Source organism: Hydra vulgaris, chromosome 11 (genome assembly GCF_038396675.1).
Source record: "Hydra vulgaris chromosome 11, alternate assembly HydraT2T_AEP".
In the NCBI taxonomy this organism is placed as follows: domain Eukaryota; kingdom Metazoa; phylum Cnidaria; class Hydrozoa; order Anthoathecata; family Hydridae; genus Hydra; species Hydra vulgaris.
In genome coordinates this window covers 21,289,884-21,305,079 of record NC_088930.1, presented here as the reverse complement: position 1 = coordinate 21,305,079, position 15,196 = coordinate 21,289,884, and the positions used below count along the sequence as shown (strand labels likewise).

General features: G+C 28.8%; 1 protein-coding gene across 1 annotated transcript in view; it reads right to left on the bottom strand.

Moving 5' to 3' along the window:
* LOC100198028 (solute carrier family 12 member 2) overlaps positions 1-12,339 on the bottom strand; it is a 103,287-nt gene extending 90,948 nt beyond the window's left edge. Inside the window, exon 1 of the mRNA XM_065810432.1 lies at positions 11,906-12,339. Within this exon, the coding sequence (XP_065666504.1) occupies positions 11,906-12,211 (306 nt within the window). The 5' untranslated portion in view covers positions 12,212-12,339. The remainder of the gene's footprint in view (positions 1-11,905) is intronic.
* Between the last annotated feature and the right edge of the window lie 2,857 nt (positions 12,340-15,196).

The window sequence follows — 15,196 nt, the reverse complement described above, 5'->3', positions numbered from 1 at the left end:
CTAATTTATTATTGCTGTTTTTTAAGAACATTGAGCATTTTATTCGTAGAATACATTAACATAATTTTTAAATATATATAAACAATTTTTGTGCTTAAAGGAAAGTTTTTATATATATGACAGATTTGTACCATGAAAACTTTTAGGGGTGTCATTTGTTTAAAATGAAGTCAATTTTAGAATACTAAAAAACTGTCATAATAGATTGCCATTATAAAAATTTGCTTGAAAACATAATTAAATTTGTGTAAAATATAGATCAATCTATTGCATTATAAATCCAATATTGTTTAAAACTAATTGATAATTTGATCAAAAAAATAAGGGTAATGATTTTCAATGCAGATTTTTATGGCTTTAGCTAAACTATTAAGTTTATTTTCAGGTTTAACAACCAACCATTTTCGTTTATAAAATATTAACTTTTGATCTACTGCTTTTGAGTTAGGAAGACCCTTCTTGTACATTTTGACTAGCTTCTGAAACACAGTTATCTCCTCTGAGATAACTGTGTTTCAGGAGAAAACCAACAAAAAAAATCTTAACAGTGATCTAATTTGTTTTTGGAACCATATTTTGATTGTGATGGTGTCAAGCTTATAGGTTCACTTATAATTTTCATATGGACTTTAAGCAGGTACATTAATTCTGTGTGCCTGCTTTATGGCAATCTGAGAATCTGGTCTACAAATAGTTTATTTTCAATATATGTTTTTAGTTTATTTTCAGAATATGGGGCCAGGTTTGATAAAAAATAGCCAGGATCAGGTTTGTGACCGGGGCTGCATAAACATTGATGCATCCTAAAGTTGTTTTTTATTCAAAATTCATTTTATATTAAAAATATATATGCATGTATATTTATATATAATCATCATCATTGATCAACATGATAATCATCATCATCTTTTTATAAACAAATCCACTACCAACAAGGCTTGCAAGTAGTGAACGGAAACTTTCGGCTTCGGCCGAAGTTTCGGCCGAAACCGAAATTTCGGTTCAAACCGCAACCGAAATGAACCGAAACTTTTACAAGATTTTTTTTAAGTTTTAATTTAGAGTGGGATCATGACGGTTTCCTAATTGTAATCGTTTGTTAGTAAATCAATTTTTAATTATAACAATTGTAGAAATTTTAATTGAAATCACGTTACATAATAGTTTTAAGTTACTATTCTCAAATTATTCTTAAAATGAATTAATATTTAAGTAAAGCAACCCAAACCAATAGTTTCATCAAAATTTTCTCAGTGCTAAATTTTACAATAGAAAATAATCCATAAAAAACTGGTTTATGGAATCATTTTACCGTGACAGGTAGTGATTTCAAATACGGAACTTGCAATATCTGCAATTTGAAAATATCTCGTGGATTGCACAATCCAAAACTTAAATCACTTAGCGGACTTTCATCACATCACATTTCATCACATTTAAGAAGTCGTTTACTCTAAAAAATCTCCTAACTGAAAAAGCAATACTCACAACTACCGGCAGTCCTGAAAATATACCAACTTCAGATCAAGTTAAGCCTATTACAATTAAAAAAAAAACAATACCCTTATTTGACACCAGAACAAAACGACAGAGGGCTGAAATGTTGCAATTTGCAATGCCTGGTTGGGTTGACAATATCTCAAAAATTGATTCAAACTCCAAAGAAGGTCTGAAGTTTCATAGATTTATATTAGAAAACAACATTAAAAGTAAATTTTGGTTTGGCAAAAGTAGCAAAGAGATTCCTTAGACCTCGACCAACATTTACCGAAGTAAAAAGGTTGTTTTTAACTGCTGGAGACATTCTTTCAAATGAAAGAAACAGACTTTTGCCAGAAAACATGAAAAAAATTTATTCTGCAGAGAAAATACTTCAATTATTACCTTTAATTATTGAAGTGTCTTGACATATTATAGTTTTTATCAAACTATGTTTCATGGCGATTGCTTAGATATACGTAAAATAGTTTTTTTTGCTTTAATTCGATGATCATAAAAAGTTCAGGGATTTTAAACATTCTTTTTCAAATTTGGGCCAAAATTTCGGTTTCGGTTTCAGCTAAAATTTCGGTTTCGGTTTCGGCTACGGCTTGACTGAACCAAAATTTCGGTACTTTCGGTTTCGGCACAAATTTCGGTTTCGGTCGATCACTACTTGCAAGCAAACACTTTGGGCTTAAATTAGCTTTTTAAAAACTGTAAACTCTGTTTTGATCACTAAACTCAATAGCTGTTATTTAATAAAAAAATATTTATATTGATCTTGAATTATGATATAAAATCTTATTATAAAATCATATTATTATTACTTTACTTTTATCATTATTAAAAATTATGTTTTTACTAATGATAAAAATATAAAATGAATTAAACTTTAATATTTTAATTCATTTTATAAATCATCAGATAAAACCTGAAAAATAAATGATGAAGTACTATATAATTATTAAAAAACAACCGTTAATTACAACAGTCTATAAGAATTTAGTTTTATTTTAAAATATATCTTTTTTACTATTTTTTTTATTATCAATTGATTAATTTCTAATTTAAAACATTTAAATTTTTAAATAGATAATTCTTCAAACTCTATCTCTAAACAAAAATTGATTTTAATTTTTTATACAATGTGCAAATAGTTTCAGCATAATTTTTTATTGGTTGATTCTTAAATCACCACACAAATTTTTTTGGACATTAAGTAATTGTTTTTTTCTTATTCCTTTTTTTTAGACTTTATTATTTAAATACCAGTTTAATTATCCTTAATTAAACTGGTATTTAAATAATAATTAATTAAACAATTAAAAATGTTTATGTTTTGACTGTTATTATTTTTGCAGTTGTAAATTTGTTTTGTTTTTTTGTTAATTTTTGCAATATGATAAATTGACTGTTTCATTAAAACAGTGTTCACAGTTTTTAATAAACTGAGAATTTAATGACCAGAATTATTTCCATATATTGTAATTCACTTAATTTGAGCCTTGACACTACTAAGTAAAAAAACAATTGAAAGAAGATATAAAAAGTTGTAGGTTGTATGATTCAGGAAAACATGAAAATGGAAGAGAGTTCCAAAGCATTGGTGTATAAGAAAGAAAAAATAGATGAATAAAAGTTTTTAGAGCATGAAGGGACAGACACAGTAAAAGAATGTGACATTGCTGAATAATGAATCAAACAAGAATGAGTTTTGATTGATGGAACTATGTCAGGCCTTGTTAAGAAGTATTACTCAGATCGCATTTTAGGTACGAAATGGTGATTTGCGTAGACGTTCAGCAATTTTATGTTAAGCAAAAACTTTTTTATTTTGGAATATTTAAATTATCTATTAATATCGCTTGTGACTTTTATTCAGAAATTATTAGTTTCTTAAAAAAGCATTTTACTGCAAATGTGAATTTTTTCAAGAAACAGACTTTAAACTTAATATGATTTTAAAAACTTAAATTTATTTTTGAAGGAATATAAAATAGTAAAATGTAAATTGTAAAACGATTTTTCAAATTAATGTAAAATAGTTTTGCAATATTTATTAAAGAAATTCTTTTCTTATCATCTGCTCCAACATAGATTAAATGCAAAAGCAAATAAAAAATTTTTTTTGCTTGAGAGAATTTTTTTCTTTGTTTGAGAGAACTATTTTCACAAATGTACTTAAAATTTTTTGTTTCTTATTAATTCAATATCGTGTAAAGTTTTTTTGACATTATTTATTTATGAATATAAATTACATTTAGGAATATCTCATTGGTAACTAGTAGAATATATCAATAAATTGTTTCTAGTCTTTATTGAAAATATTACATTAAGTATTTAAAAAATAAAATAAATAAATAAATGGTGATAAACAAACAAAAGATTATGTATAAGTCTAAAAAACAAATAAAGTATTAGAAAATAATTAATAGGAAATATATTATTTTTCAAATACAGAATTAGGATTTCATCAGTAATTTTTTAAAATTTTGTTTAAATGATTTTTATATGCTACATCTTTAAAATATGCTACATCTTTAAAATATGCTACATCTTTAAAATATGCTACATCTTTAAAATATGCTACATCTTTAAAATATGCTACATCTTTAAAATATGCTACATCTTTAAAATATGCTACATCTTTAAAATATGCTACATCTTTAAAATATGCTATATCTTTAAAATATGCTACAGTTATATTTTTTTGTACTACACGTTTTTGTTATGCAATAAAATCTCATAACAAGGCCTGTAGGCAACAGGTCGTTTAAGTAGCAACTGTAGTAGGATTTTTTAGAAAAAAGAAAGAGGTGTAACCTTACAACCTCAGCTCAAGCTTGACAGATTGAGCAAGTCCAACTATATTTACAATGCACTTTTTGACCTTGACTAGAAAAAAAAGAGAATCATTAGAAGAGCCAGACAAAAATGACGACAGTATTTAATACAGGAGTAAATAATAAATTTGAAGAGAATTCAGAAATTGAGTTAGGTGGTGGTGATGCAGGGCCGCCCTAAGGAAGTCAACTTTTTTTTTTTTTTGTTAATTCACCTCTCCAAGGCCAAGAAGGCCACTAAAGACAAGTAGGCTACGTAATTGTGGTTACAACCCTTTCTCACCCCTATAACTTCGAAACACAAACCTTGACAAACAAGGCCGCTGCGCGGAGAAACAAGTTGAGCCCGGTACTACCAGGGATGTGGTGGGGATCAAACTCTTTGCGGTACTACCAGGGATGAGGTGGGGAACCTTTAGCTTATGAAGCGAGCGCTCTACCACTACACCACTACCACATACTGCACTCCCTCTTCCAGTCCCAGTTGCGATATGCAAAGAGCTCTTCCAGTCCCACTTGCATACCGCAACTGGGACTGGAAGAGGGAGTTGCTGCAACTGCATTTAATCAAATGTAGTTGTGGCCAACCCTAGGGACTTAGACCCTAGTTAAGTTCACTAGCCACTGAGAGCCCCATGCTGTAGAAGAAGTGAGATCCTTTTCAAGCCCAAACGCCCCCTCCAAACAGTTAGAGCATTGATTTGTTATCAAGACAAGAATAAATGTAGATTTCTGGGAGATTGATAATGTAAATTAATAAGAGTACAGGGCCAAGGATAGAACCTTGAAGAACCCCTGAAATGAGGAAGAGTGCTGTCCATCGAGGACAACTTTTATACTACAATTGGTAAGGAAGGATTCAATAATCATAAAGATGTTACCTGATACACCATAGGAAGAAAGTTTAAGGAGAAGACCAGCATGCCAAACCTTATCAAAAGCTTTTAAAATGTCCAAAGGGGTAACCTTAACCTCTCCACACTATCTTATGCACGATAAAGCCTATCAGTTTTTATTGTAAGCAAATCAACTCTAGAACAGAAGATTGAAATCCATATTGATGATCAGAAAGTAAGTTATTAGATTCAAGATGAGAGATTAAGTGTTTTTTAATTAAAGATTCAAAAACCTTGCTTATGATAGTAAGAAGACTAATGGGACATTAGTTAGACAAATCAGATTCCTCTTCAGAATTTTTGAAAATACGGATAACAGGTGCTGCTTTCCAGCAGGTTGGAAAACAAGAGTCTGATAAGCAATTGAATAGTTTTTAAAGTATAGACAACAGCTCTGGAGAACACTTCCACAAGACTACAACAGGTATGTTGTCCGGATCGCAAGATGTAAAAGAGTCTATCACTAGCTGGAGTGATACAAAGTTTAGGCAATGAATTAACTTGATTGTCGACTATATCAGGTAGCACGTGACTAGTGGAATCATGAGATGATACTGATGAGGTGGAAAAACAGATTTCCCCTTATTATAGATACTGTTAAAAATTCTCCAGAAGTCACGAGAGCCTAATTTTTTAAATAAAATACAATATTTTGTGACCTGAAAATAGGGGGTTTTAGTATTAGACAAAACCTTTTTACAATGGTTTCTAGCAATAATAAACAGACGTTTGTTTTCAGGAAAATTGTTTTACTGGTAGATATGAATATAAATGTTACGATTGGAAATTGCAGCAGCACAATGAGAGGAAAACCAGGCTTGACTTGAAATCTTCTAAAAATTCTAAGTCAAGCCTCACTCTAAGAGAATTAAAGATTCCTACTAGTTAATCCTACTAATAACACATGCTACTACAGTATACACACACATATATATTAAATCAATTATTTACATTACATGTACAGCTACAAAAAATAAAAACAGCTCACAACTTTCACAGACCCTCATTATACTGCAACAAATCACTACTCTTATTTTCATTCATATCAAAAAAACTACTTACAATTCTATGCAAGGTGTACTGAACCCTGCCTTCTGGTCACAGTGTCAATGCAGAAGTCTGTGGCAATTATCCTGATGGGATACCCTGAGAATAGTCTTTTTGGGATAACACAAAGGGATACTTTAACAAAAAGATACCCTGGTGTGCACCCAGAATGAAACTTCTTATAGGATACCAGTCTCAAATATAAGCAGCCTCGGATATAAGTCTTCTTGTGTTTATATTGTATCATATGGTGCAAATTGATACCATCCTTGAGACACCCACGAAACACATAACTATAATGTATGTTTATCGCGCTAATAATACAGGCCACATGGTAACTAAATAAAACGAATAATTCTGCTCCATCACTGACACTATTGTTTATTGTTCATGTTTATATTTACTACATTTTACTTAGATCAATTTTTTAGTACTTTTCTTCTTAAAGGCTCTTTGTTTTCCACTGGACATCTGTCCTTTTGTACTTTTATCTCACTCTGCTACACTCTTTTTAACTTATTATGCATCTCTAAGACGTTCACTGCTCAGTGCAGCTTCACTAATATGCATTGCATTTACAAAACATATTTAGGCTAAATACGAGCTGAAGAAGTACTTTAAGACAATTTTCACAATTATGCTTTTTACTAGTTTAAAAATTTAGATAAATTTTTAAAATAAACTTCTTCAAAAACCATCGATACATCTAATTATGCTACCAAAAATTAAGAAGTCACCACATTTTCTTCAGGCTTGAACCTTTTTTTCGAATTTTTATACCTTATATCTATGTACTTCATAAGCGTCCGTGTTTGATGCGTTATATATTTTGAGATCTGCTATATTTTTTTCAGCGTTTTTACGAAACATGCTGGAATATGCATTTTTTAGTTTAAGTTAAAGGTTAAACTTGGCAAGAGTGCCTTAAAACCATATAAAAATTACAGAATATAAAATTTACTATATTCAGTATATAGGCTCTCTAATTTAAAGTAGATAGCGATTCCACGGCGTTACAAAAAACATTTGACGTTTGACCAAAAACACCGACTTTTCATAAACTTTACTCTCTTATATCTTTTTATACGGTTAAGCAATCACCTTGAGGTTTTTTGTATCGATTAGTGTTACTCAACCTCTTTCCAGCCATATACAGAAAGTGCAATGCTTTAACTGGCTTCAATTAGATATTATCAATACCCTGAGACCACTTTTATTAAAAAAACTTGGCGCGAGAATGTTTTTTAAACGAAGCTTTTTCAGGGAAGGATCCCTAAGTACCAAAACACATCCAATTTGCATGAAATTTGCTATAATTATTAAAAAAGGATGATGAATTCAAGTTAATGTAGACCATTTTAATATTTGTTTATATTTGTTTAGTTTTCAGTATTGTAAAACTTTATAGTTGGTTTTTTTTTTTGAAAAAAAAACCTTTTTTCAAAAACGTCTAAGTGGAAAAGGCAAGTATAGCCTTCCCTTGATCTAAATCAAGTATTTATTTATGTTTTCTTAAAGAGCTGATACCTAGGAAATGTATTTATAAATTATGTATATTTAGCTCTTTTTAATCGCCGTTTTTTGTTTTGATTATTACAATTTTTAATCTAAAGTCTTTTAGGTGTTTACTTTTCATTTCTAATCTAAATTTATACTAAGCATCGGCGTTACCGCACCGGCGGTAAAAAAAGCTTATTCACTTACACTTAGACACTTAAATAGCTGTTAAATAAAAATAAAAAATAATTTTATGAAAATATTAAATAACTTCTTTATATGACATAAAACTCTTAGTTTTGTTCCTTCCATCATTTTTCCGATTTAATAAAAACTGGATCACTATTTAAAATTTCAAGTCAAATGTAATAACGGTTCAAAAATATCAAAAATTTTAAAAAAATATCAAACTATTTAAAGTTGGTATGTTCAATTTGTTTGTATAGCCCATTTTCAGCAATTTACTGACCAGTCTGTAATTTAGGCGATTATTTCACTGAGCGGCCTTTAAATTATGCAATAGTTTTCAAATGATGTATTTTTTGGATTCCATGATTTTTTTATGCATATTTGCATGGTATAGTTATAATATGACCCCAAATTTTATTCTCTAAAACTAAGAAAATAATATAAAACCCTCAGTCGGTAAAATAGGTGATTTCTGGACAATCGCGATAGATATTTTTGAAAAAAATTTTGGTTTTTTATTTTCTTATAGTTGTTGGATCACTATAAAAAATTTCAAGTCAAATTTAATAACGATTCAAAAGTTATTTAAAAGTCAGTATGACCCCAAAAATATATAAATTAGTAAAATCCCTCAGTCTGTAAAATAGGTGATTCTGGTCAATCTCGACAGATTAAAAAAAGATATTATAAAATTTTGAAATTCCATTTTCTTATAGTTAATAGGAAAATTTCAAGTTAAATGTATTAACGGTTCAAAAGCTATTCAAAAGTCAATAATACTCTCATTTTCGGTGAACACAGCAAATTTTCCATACTTAATCCCTACGTTTTGTCAAAAAATCATTAATTTTTCCACTACAAAAAGTTCAATAACTTTTGATTCGCTTAACTTCAAAGGCCAAATGACCACTCGTTTTTTAAGTCTTCTCAAGTTGTATACAATAACATCAATTATATTTAAATATTTGAATTATAAAAAAGTCATCTAGACTGGCTACAGTAGAACCCCGTTAACGCGGACTAAACGCAGGGCCGACGACACTGGTTTCGAAGTGGAGGGGCACAATCGTAAATTTGGAAAAAAAGTCTAGGGCCCGCAAGTTCCCCTTATACAAATTGTAACCAGGACCGATTCCACCTGGGGCTCACCCTCCCCCCCCCCCCCACTTCGAAACCCGAAACGTCGTCCCTGATAACAAATTTGTTTCAGTCACTGATTCCATCCCTAAGTATGACAGCAGGTTATTAAAAAGTATGCATTTTTTGATTATCAAAGAACCGTGCTATTAGGGTAAAGTAGGACAGATGTGGGGTAAAGTGGATCAAGGGAGTAATTGACAACATTTTAATAAAAAATATTGTTTGAAATCTTTTAAAATTGCAATCCACGTAATCTTTATTAATATATTCTAAAGGTATCCAATATAGAATTACACAAAAGTAATGGGGGAGAAGTGGGATATCAATTAATTTTCTTTATCTCACTTCACTTCTCAAAAAATCTTTTTTCAGGGTACATTTCCGATGTGGTTTTTTCCATACACAGGGAGACAAAACGATATCTGCTAATTGGAGAACCAATCTCATTGTCTTCATTTGATAATAGTGATTAAAGACCTCTCCTAATAGGAATTAACTAAAGAAATTAATATCAATAAATATTTTAAATATTCCTAATCGGAATATTAAAAATACTTATTGCTAATGAAATAGCATTTTAACTTTAGATGTTAAAATATGGTAAAATCAGAAACTTAATAAAATTATTTAATGTTTCAAAGTTTTTTTTATATAGTATAAATCAGTATATAATTATACAGTATAAATCTTGCAGCACAAAATTTAAATTAACAATGCTTAAAGGGAGAGAAAAGAAAAAGTCTCGGCTAGTGCAGGACATTCACCAAATTTAAACGGTCCTCGAAAAAACACACAACAAGCTCCAAATATTTATATGTTTATAATTATGACAAATAAATACGCTTTGCAAAAAATTACGATGATTGGAGTCTGGAAACAAAAAAACCCTAAAATTCTCATCCCCTTGCCCTTAACGTAAGAGCAACAAGTTGATGAAATATATTTTTCACCATTCTCAACTAAATTTATTTTCATCGATAAATTTTAAATTTCATAATATAATCTCTGAGCGGATAAAAATTAGAACTATATAATGTTTAAAAACCCCTAAATTTGAGCGGGTTTTAAGTTTTTTGAATGTCATTTAAAGGTCATTTTATACAATTTTTTATTCATATCTGCTTTTCTTCAAACTCATGCAACTAAGTGATTCTACGCATAATGAGTTTGCTTCTGGAAGCGATGTTTATATTGGTTTCCACCAGCCACTAGACATTTTTCACACTGGTTTCAAATGAATTGTATTGAAGAAAGTAAGGCTTTACATCATATTTAGAAGTTTAAAATTATTTAAATTTAAATAAAATAATTAAAATTTAATTATTTTGAAAATAATAAGTCATTTTTACATTTCAACAACATTTTAGACCGCACTGGTCAAAAGTTTGTCTAATCTTTGTTTTAACTTCTACCAAGTTTTATAATCGTACCACCAACTGAACAAAAAAAAACACTAAATGTCCCCACTACTGAAACAATTTCTAAAAAGCTTTAAAAGCTTTAACAAGTTACAGTAAATTACATAACAGTTAAAACAGCTGAAAGAAATAATTAAAGCGATGGAATAAAATACACTAATTAGTTTTTTCTGATTAATTATATTATTTGCACATTTAATCACCTTTGGGGAGGGGGGGAGGGGAGTGCAAGATAAAGTTAGTATATCTATTTATAATTTATATTTAGATGTATATTTCGAATAAATATACATATTTTAATATATAATTGTATATATATACATTTTTTAATATATAATTGTATATATATACATATATATATATATATATATATATATATATATATACATATATATATATATATATATATATATATACATATATATATATATATATATACATATATATATATATATATATATATATATACATATAATTAATATAACTAGTTAATTGCAACAAAATATAATTTTTAAAGTTTTTTTTTTTTTTTGCTAAGTTCCCACTTTAGGAGTTATAAGAAATTCTAAGATTTGAACTTGTCATTTCGAAAAGAGCGAAATCCATTTATTAAAACTATTCAAAATCAACAAAAAAATGTTTTTTTAAAAAAAAAGCTAATGGTGCTAAACATAGGAGCAGACAAATAAAAAACATATACAACTTTTGGTTTGGTTTTCCTTTGTTTATAAAAAAACATAAACCATACAGAACTTTTATTTAAAATTTTTAAACTAACTGTTAAAAGTTTTGGACTTTCGTCCTTCTCACAATGACACGTTTAAATTTTATTACTTGTAGTAACTTGTCATTTCTTTAACGACCATTACAAAAATATTAACATGAAAAAAAGGACAGAAACACTAAAAATTACTATCTTTTTCTTTTTTTCATTTATGCTTAACTACAAAAGTCAAGAACATTTTTTATTAGCTTATTTAGTGTAATATTTATATGCTTATTGACATGATCAATATTAAACTGTATCAATAAAAACGCTTTAAATGTGACCAAAATGATTCAATTTAATTTAATGGTAATTTAATTGAAATTTAATGACACAACAATAATTGTTGTGTCATTAAATTGCCTCAGTGCAATGACGCATTCATAAAAATCCTTTTCAACATAATCCATTGCCACTAAATGTCTATGCATTGTTAAATTTTAACATCATTATTTAGTCAATTTATTTAAAAGTTTTAATATATAGAACATTTAAATCCTATTGAAAAGCGAAAATCGCCAAAATAAATATTTTTATATTTTGCACCTTTTGGTTGCTATACGTCCAATTAATTAAACATTAAACTTAATCACGCATGTATTAGAAAGTTTACAAAAAAAAAATTACCCAACTTCTTTTATTATTATCGTCCAATCCTACTCCAGTATGAAGTTGTTCTAATGTTGGTCTAAGAGCTCGATTCATGTTATCGTGGTTATGGTAAAAAACCGATAACGGTACGGCATCGTGGGTTAAGTAATTCAATGTTAGATTATCCAAATTGCTTATTTTATTTCCCTTTGTGCATGAATTTTCATCAAATGTATCATCAATTTCTTCAACATCATAATAGGGTATCTTATAATCATTATTAGTAGGTATACTAAATTTAGGCTCATCGACGTCCAATCCTTTATTCTCGAATACATTCATGTTAAGTTATATCTATTTAAAAACAGTGGTTAAAATAAACCTATGCAATTAAGTAAAACTCGAACCAAAAAATAAAAGCAGTGGTTAAAACAAACCTATGCAATTAAATAAAACTATGACCAAACAATAAAAACAACAGCAAAAAGTAATTTATTTACCAAAACCGTTCATATAAATTAAACAATGCTACTATTAATAGTAATAGTATAAATATGATGTCCCTTTGACATCTGACTATAGAAGTGCCAAAATAAGGTTGCTAAAAAAGAAGTTATATTTGTAGCAATATTTTACTTAAAAAATTTTTCAAACCGTTGCTATTTGCATTGTATACACTAAAATTATGGTATTAAAACTTTACATTATTGCACCAACTAAACTAAAAATTGGTCGACCATGTCTAATTAAAAAATAGATTATTTCCTACAAACGTGATGTAGTATAATGGATTCGTTAGACAATAAAAGATAAATGCATTTTTAACAATCCTTTTAAATATGAAAACTTTTAAGTTTGCGCCTTTAAATAGTTAACAACCAACTAATCAGTTTAAATTTATAAAGCAAATCATCTTTACAATACCGATTATCTTGACAGATTTTGAATCTTTTCTATAATATTACAAATAGTTTTGGTAAAAAAAAAAATATAGTTATCAATGAAACATTTAAAATTAGTTCTTTTCATTTTTTTTTTAATTCTGATAAAAAGATATAAAATTTTCCGGTTACTAGAAGAGTGTAATAGTTGTTAGGCAATTAATGTAAAAAAAAATGTTTTTATTTTTGTACAATAACAAATGTTAAATAATTGCACGAGATCAAAGTTTTTATTACCATTTTTTTATTGGTATTTTTTTTTTGTTTTTTTTTCTGGATAAAAGGAAATATGAGAGTTGAGGGGAGGGGATGTTAGAAAACCAATAACCTTTTTTTAAAAAAGTTAAAAAAATAATAGGGGTGGAAAATAGTACAAGACTCTCTTTACCACAAGGCGCCGCGATATATATCTTTATTATTTTATATTTTTAGCTTACATCTGTTGTCATAGTAAATAATTTTGTTGTCATAGTAAATAATTTATGAATACAAACAAGTTTTCAGAAAAAAGAATGTACGATCTTATCCTCAGAGCTTTTTACAAGCGTATATAACACACACACTTGTATATAAACCACATCAATAAATAATATACAAAATAAAACGTATTATACAATAAAAGTTCTAGACAAAAATACATTTTTAAGATTAAAAGTACCTGACTACTCCATCCATAGAGAAAATTGAGAATTTTTTGATTTACATTTAAAACTAGGACCTTATAACGGTATCTAATCTTTTTCGGAAAGATACTTTAACCAAGCTGTCATGTTATGATGTTTAATTTGTTGATACTTTAATCATTCTGTTTTGCACCACCAATAATTGATTTAGAGCCTTTAATGTTACCTGTTGAGTATATAAATAAATAGAAAAGCTAAAAAGGTACAAGAAATAAATACGTGATAAGAATAAAAAAGTGGAAGACATAAAAAAGTTAAAAATAATAATAATAATAAAAAGTAAAATAAACAAAAATATGATAGGATTACTTCATTGTACCATAAGGTAAAATGATTTAAAATGTGTGATCATCAGCCAAACAACTGGGTTCGAACAACTTCCCATAACTCCAGATATTTTTATTAAAATATTATGAAGGTTGTAGCTATTTAACTTTATATTTAAAAAGCTAAACAAAGCAAATTAGATCTCTTTTATGTATCAAGAAGAAATAATTTATTCAAAAAGATCTTAATCAACATTTATCTTCTAAAAAACAAGCGTGCATTCTGCGGTGCAAAAAGATGTTCGGGGAAGCAACCACTTACAATACAAAGATGTCCGGGGAAACAACCACTTACAATACAAAGATGTTCGGGGAAGCAACCACTTACAATACAAAGATGTTCGGGGAAGCAACCACTTACAATACAAAGATGTTCGGGGAAGCAACCACTTACAATACAAAGATGTTCGGGGAAGCAACCACTTACAATACAAAGATGTCCGGGGAAGCAACCACTTACAATACAAAGATGTTTGGGGAAGCAACCACTTACAATACAAAGATGTTCGGGGAAGCAACCACTTACAATACAAAGATGTTCGGGGAAGCAACCACTTACAATACAAAGATGTTCGGGGAAGCAACCACTTACAATACAAAGATGTTCGGGGAAGCAACCACTTACAATACAAAGATGTTCGGGGAAGCAACCACTTACAATACAAAGATGTTCGGGGAAGCAACCACTTACAATACAAAGATGTTTAGGGAAGCAACCACTTACAATACAAAGATGTTCGGGGAAGCAACCACTTACAATACAAAGATGTTCGGGGAAGCAACCACTTACAATACAAAGATGTTCGGGGAAGCAACCACTTACAATACAAAGAGGAATTTAAGCTCTTTTTAGTTTTTTTATTTTGCAGTTATTTTTGCTGAGATATGATTGAGATGAGATATGTTGATTCAACTTGAGGATAACTTGCAGAGTCTTTTTTTTTGCTGAGATATGCTGATTCAACTTGAGGATAACTTGCAGAGTCTTTTTTTTTGCTGAGATATGCTGATTCAACTTGAGGATAACTTGCAGAGTCTTTTTTTTTTGAAACACTATTATTTGCAGCTAGTTTATTATTTGCTTATTTTCTTTGGAAATATTTCAAAAAAAGTTAAAAGTGAGGGAAGTAAATTTGCCTCGATGACTTAAAAAAACATTATATTTTTGACTTGCCTATTTTCGATATTGAATAAAAGTTTAACTGAAACATATCATCAGCCGAGAACCAAGAGGGCGTATGTCCATTTTTTGTGTTTCCGAGAAAATCAAGTTTTAAAGTTTATTTTGTAAAGGCTTTTTGCTGGAATATCCGATTAATTTTTCAAATATTTTTAAAAGTTGTATAATTCTTAAGAGAAGATTTATTGGACGCATAC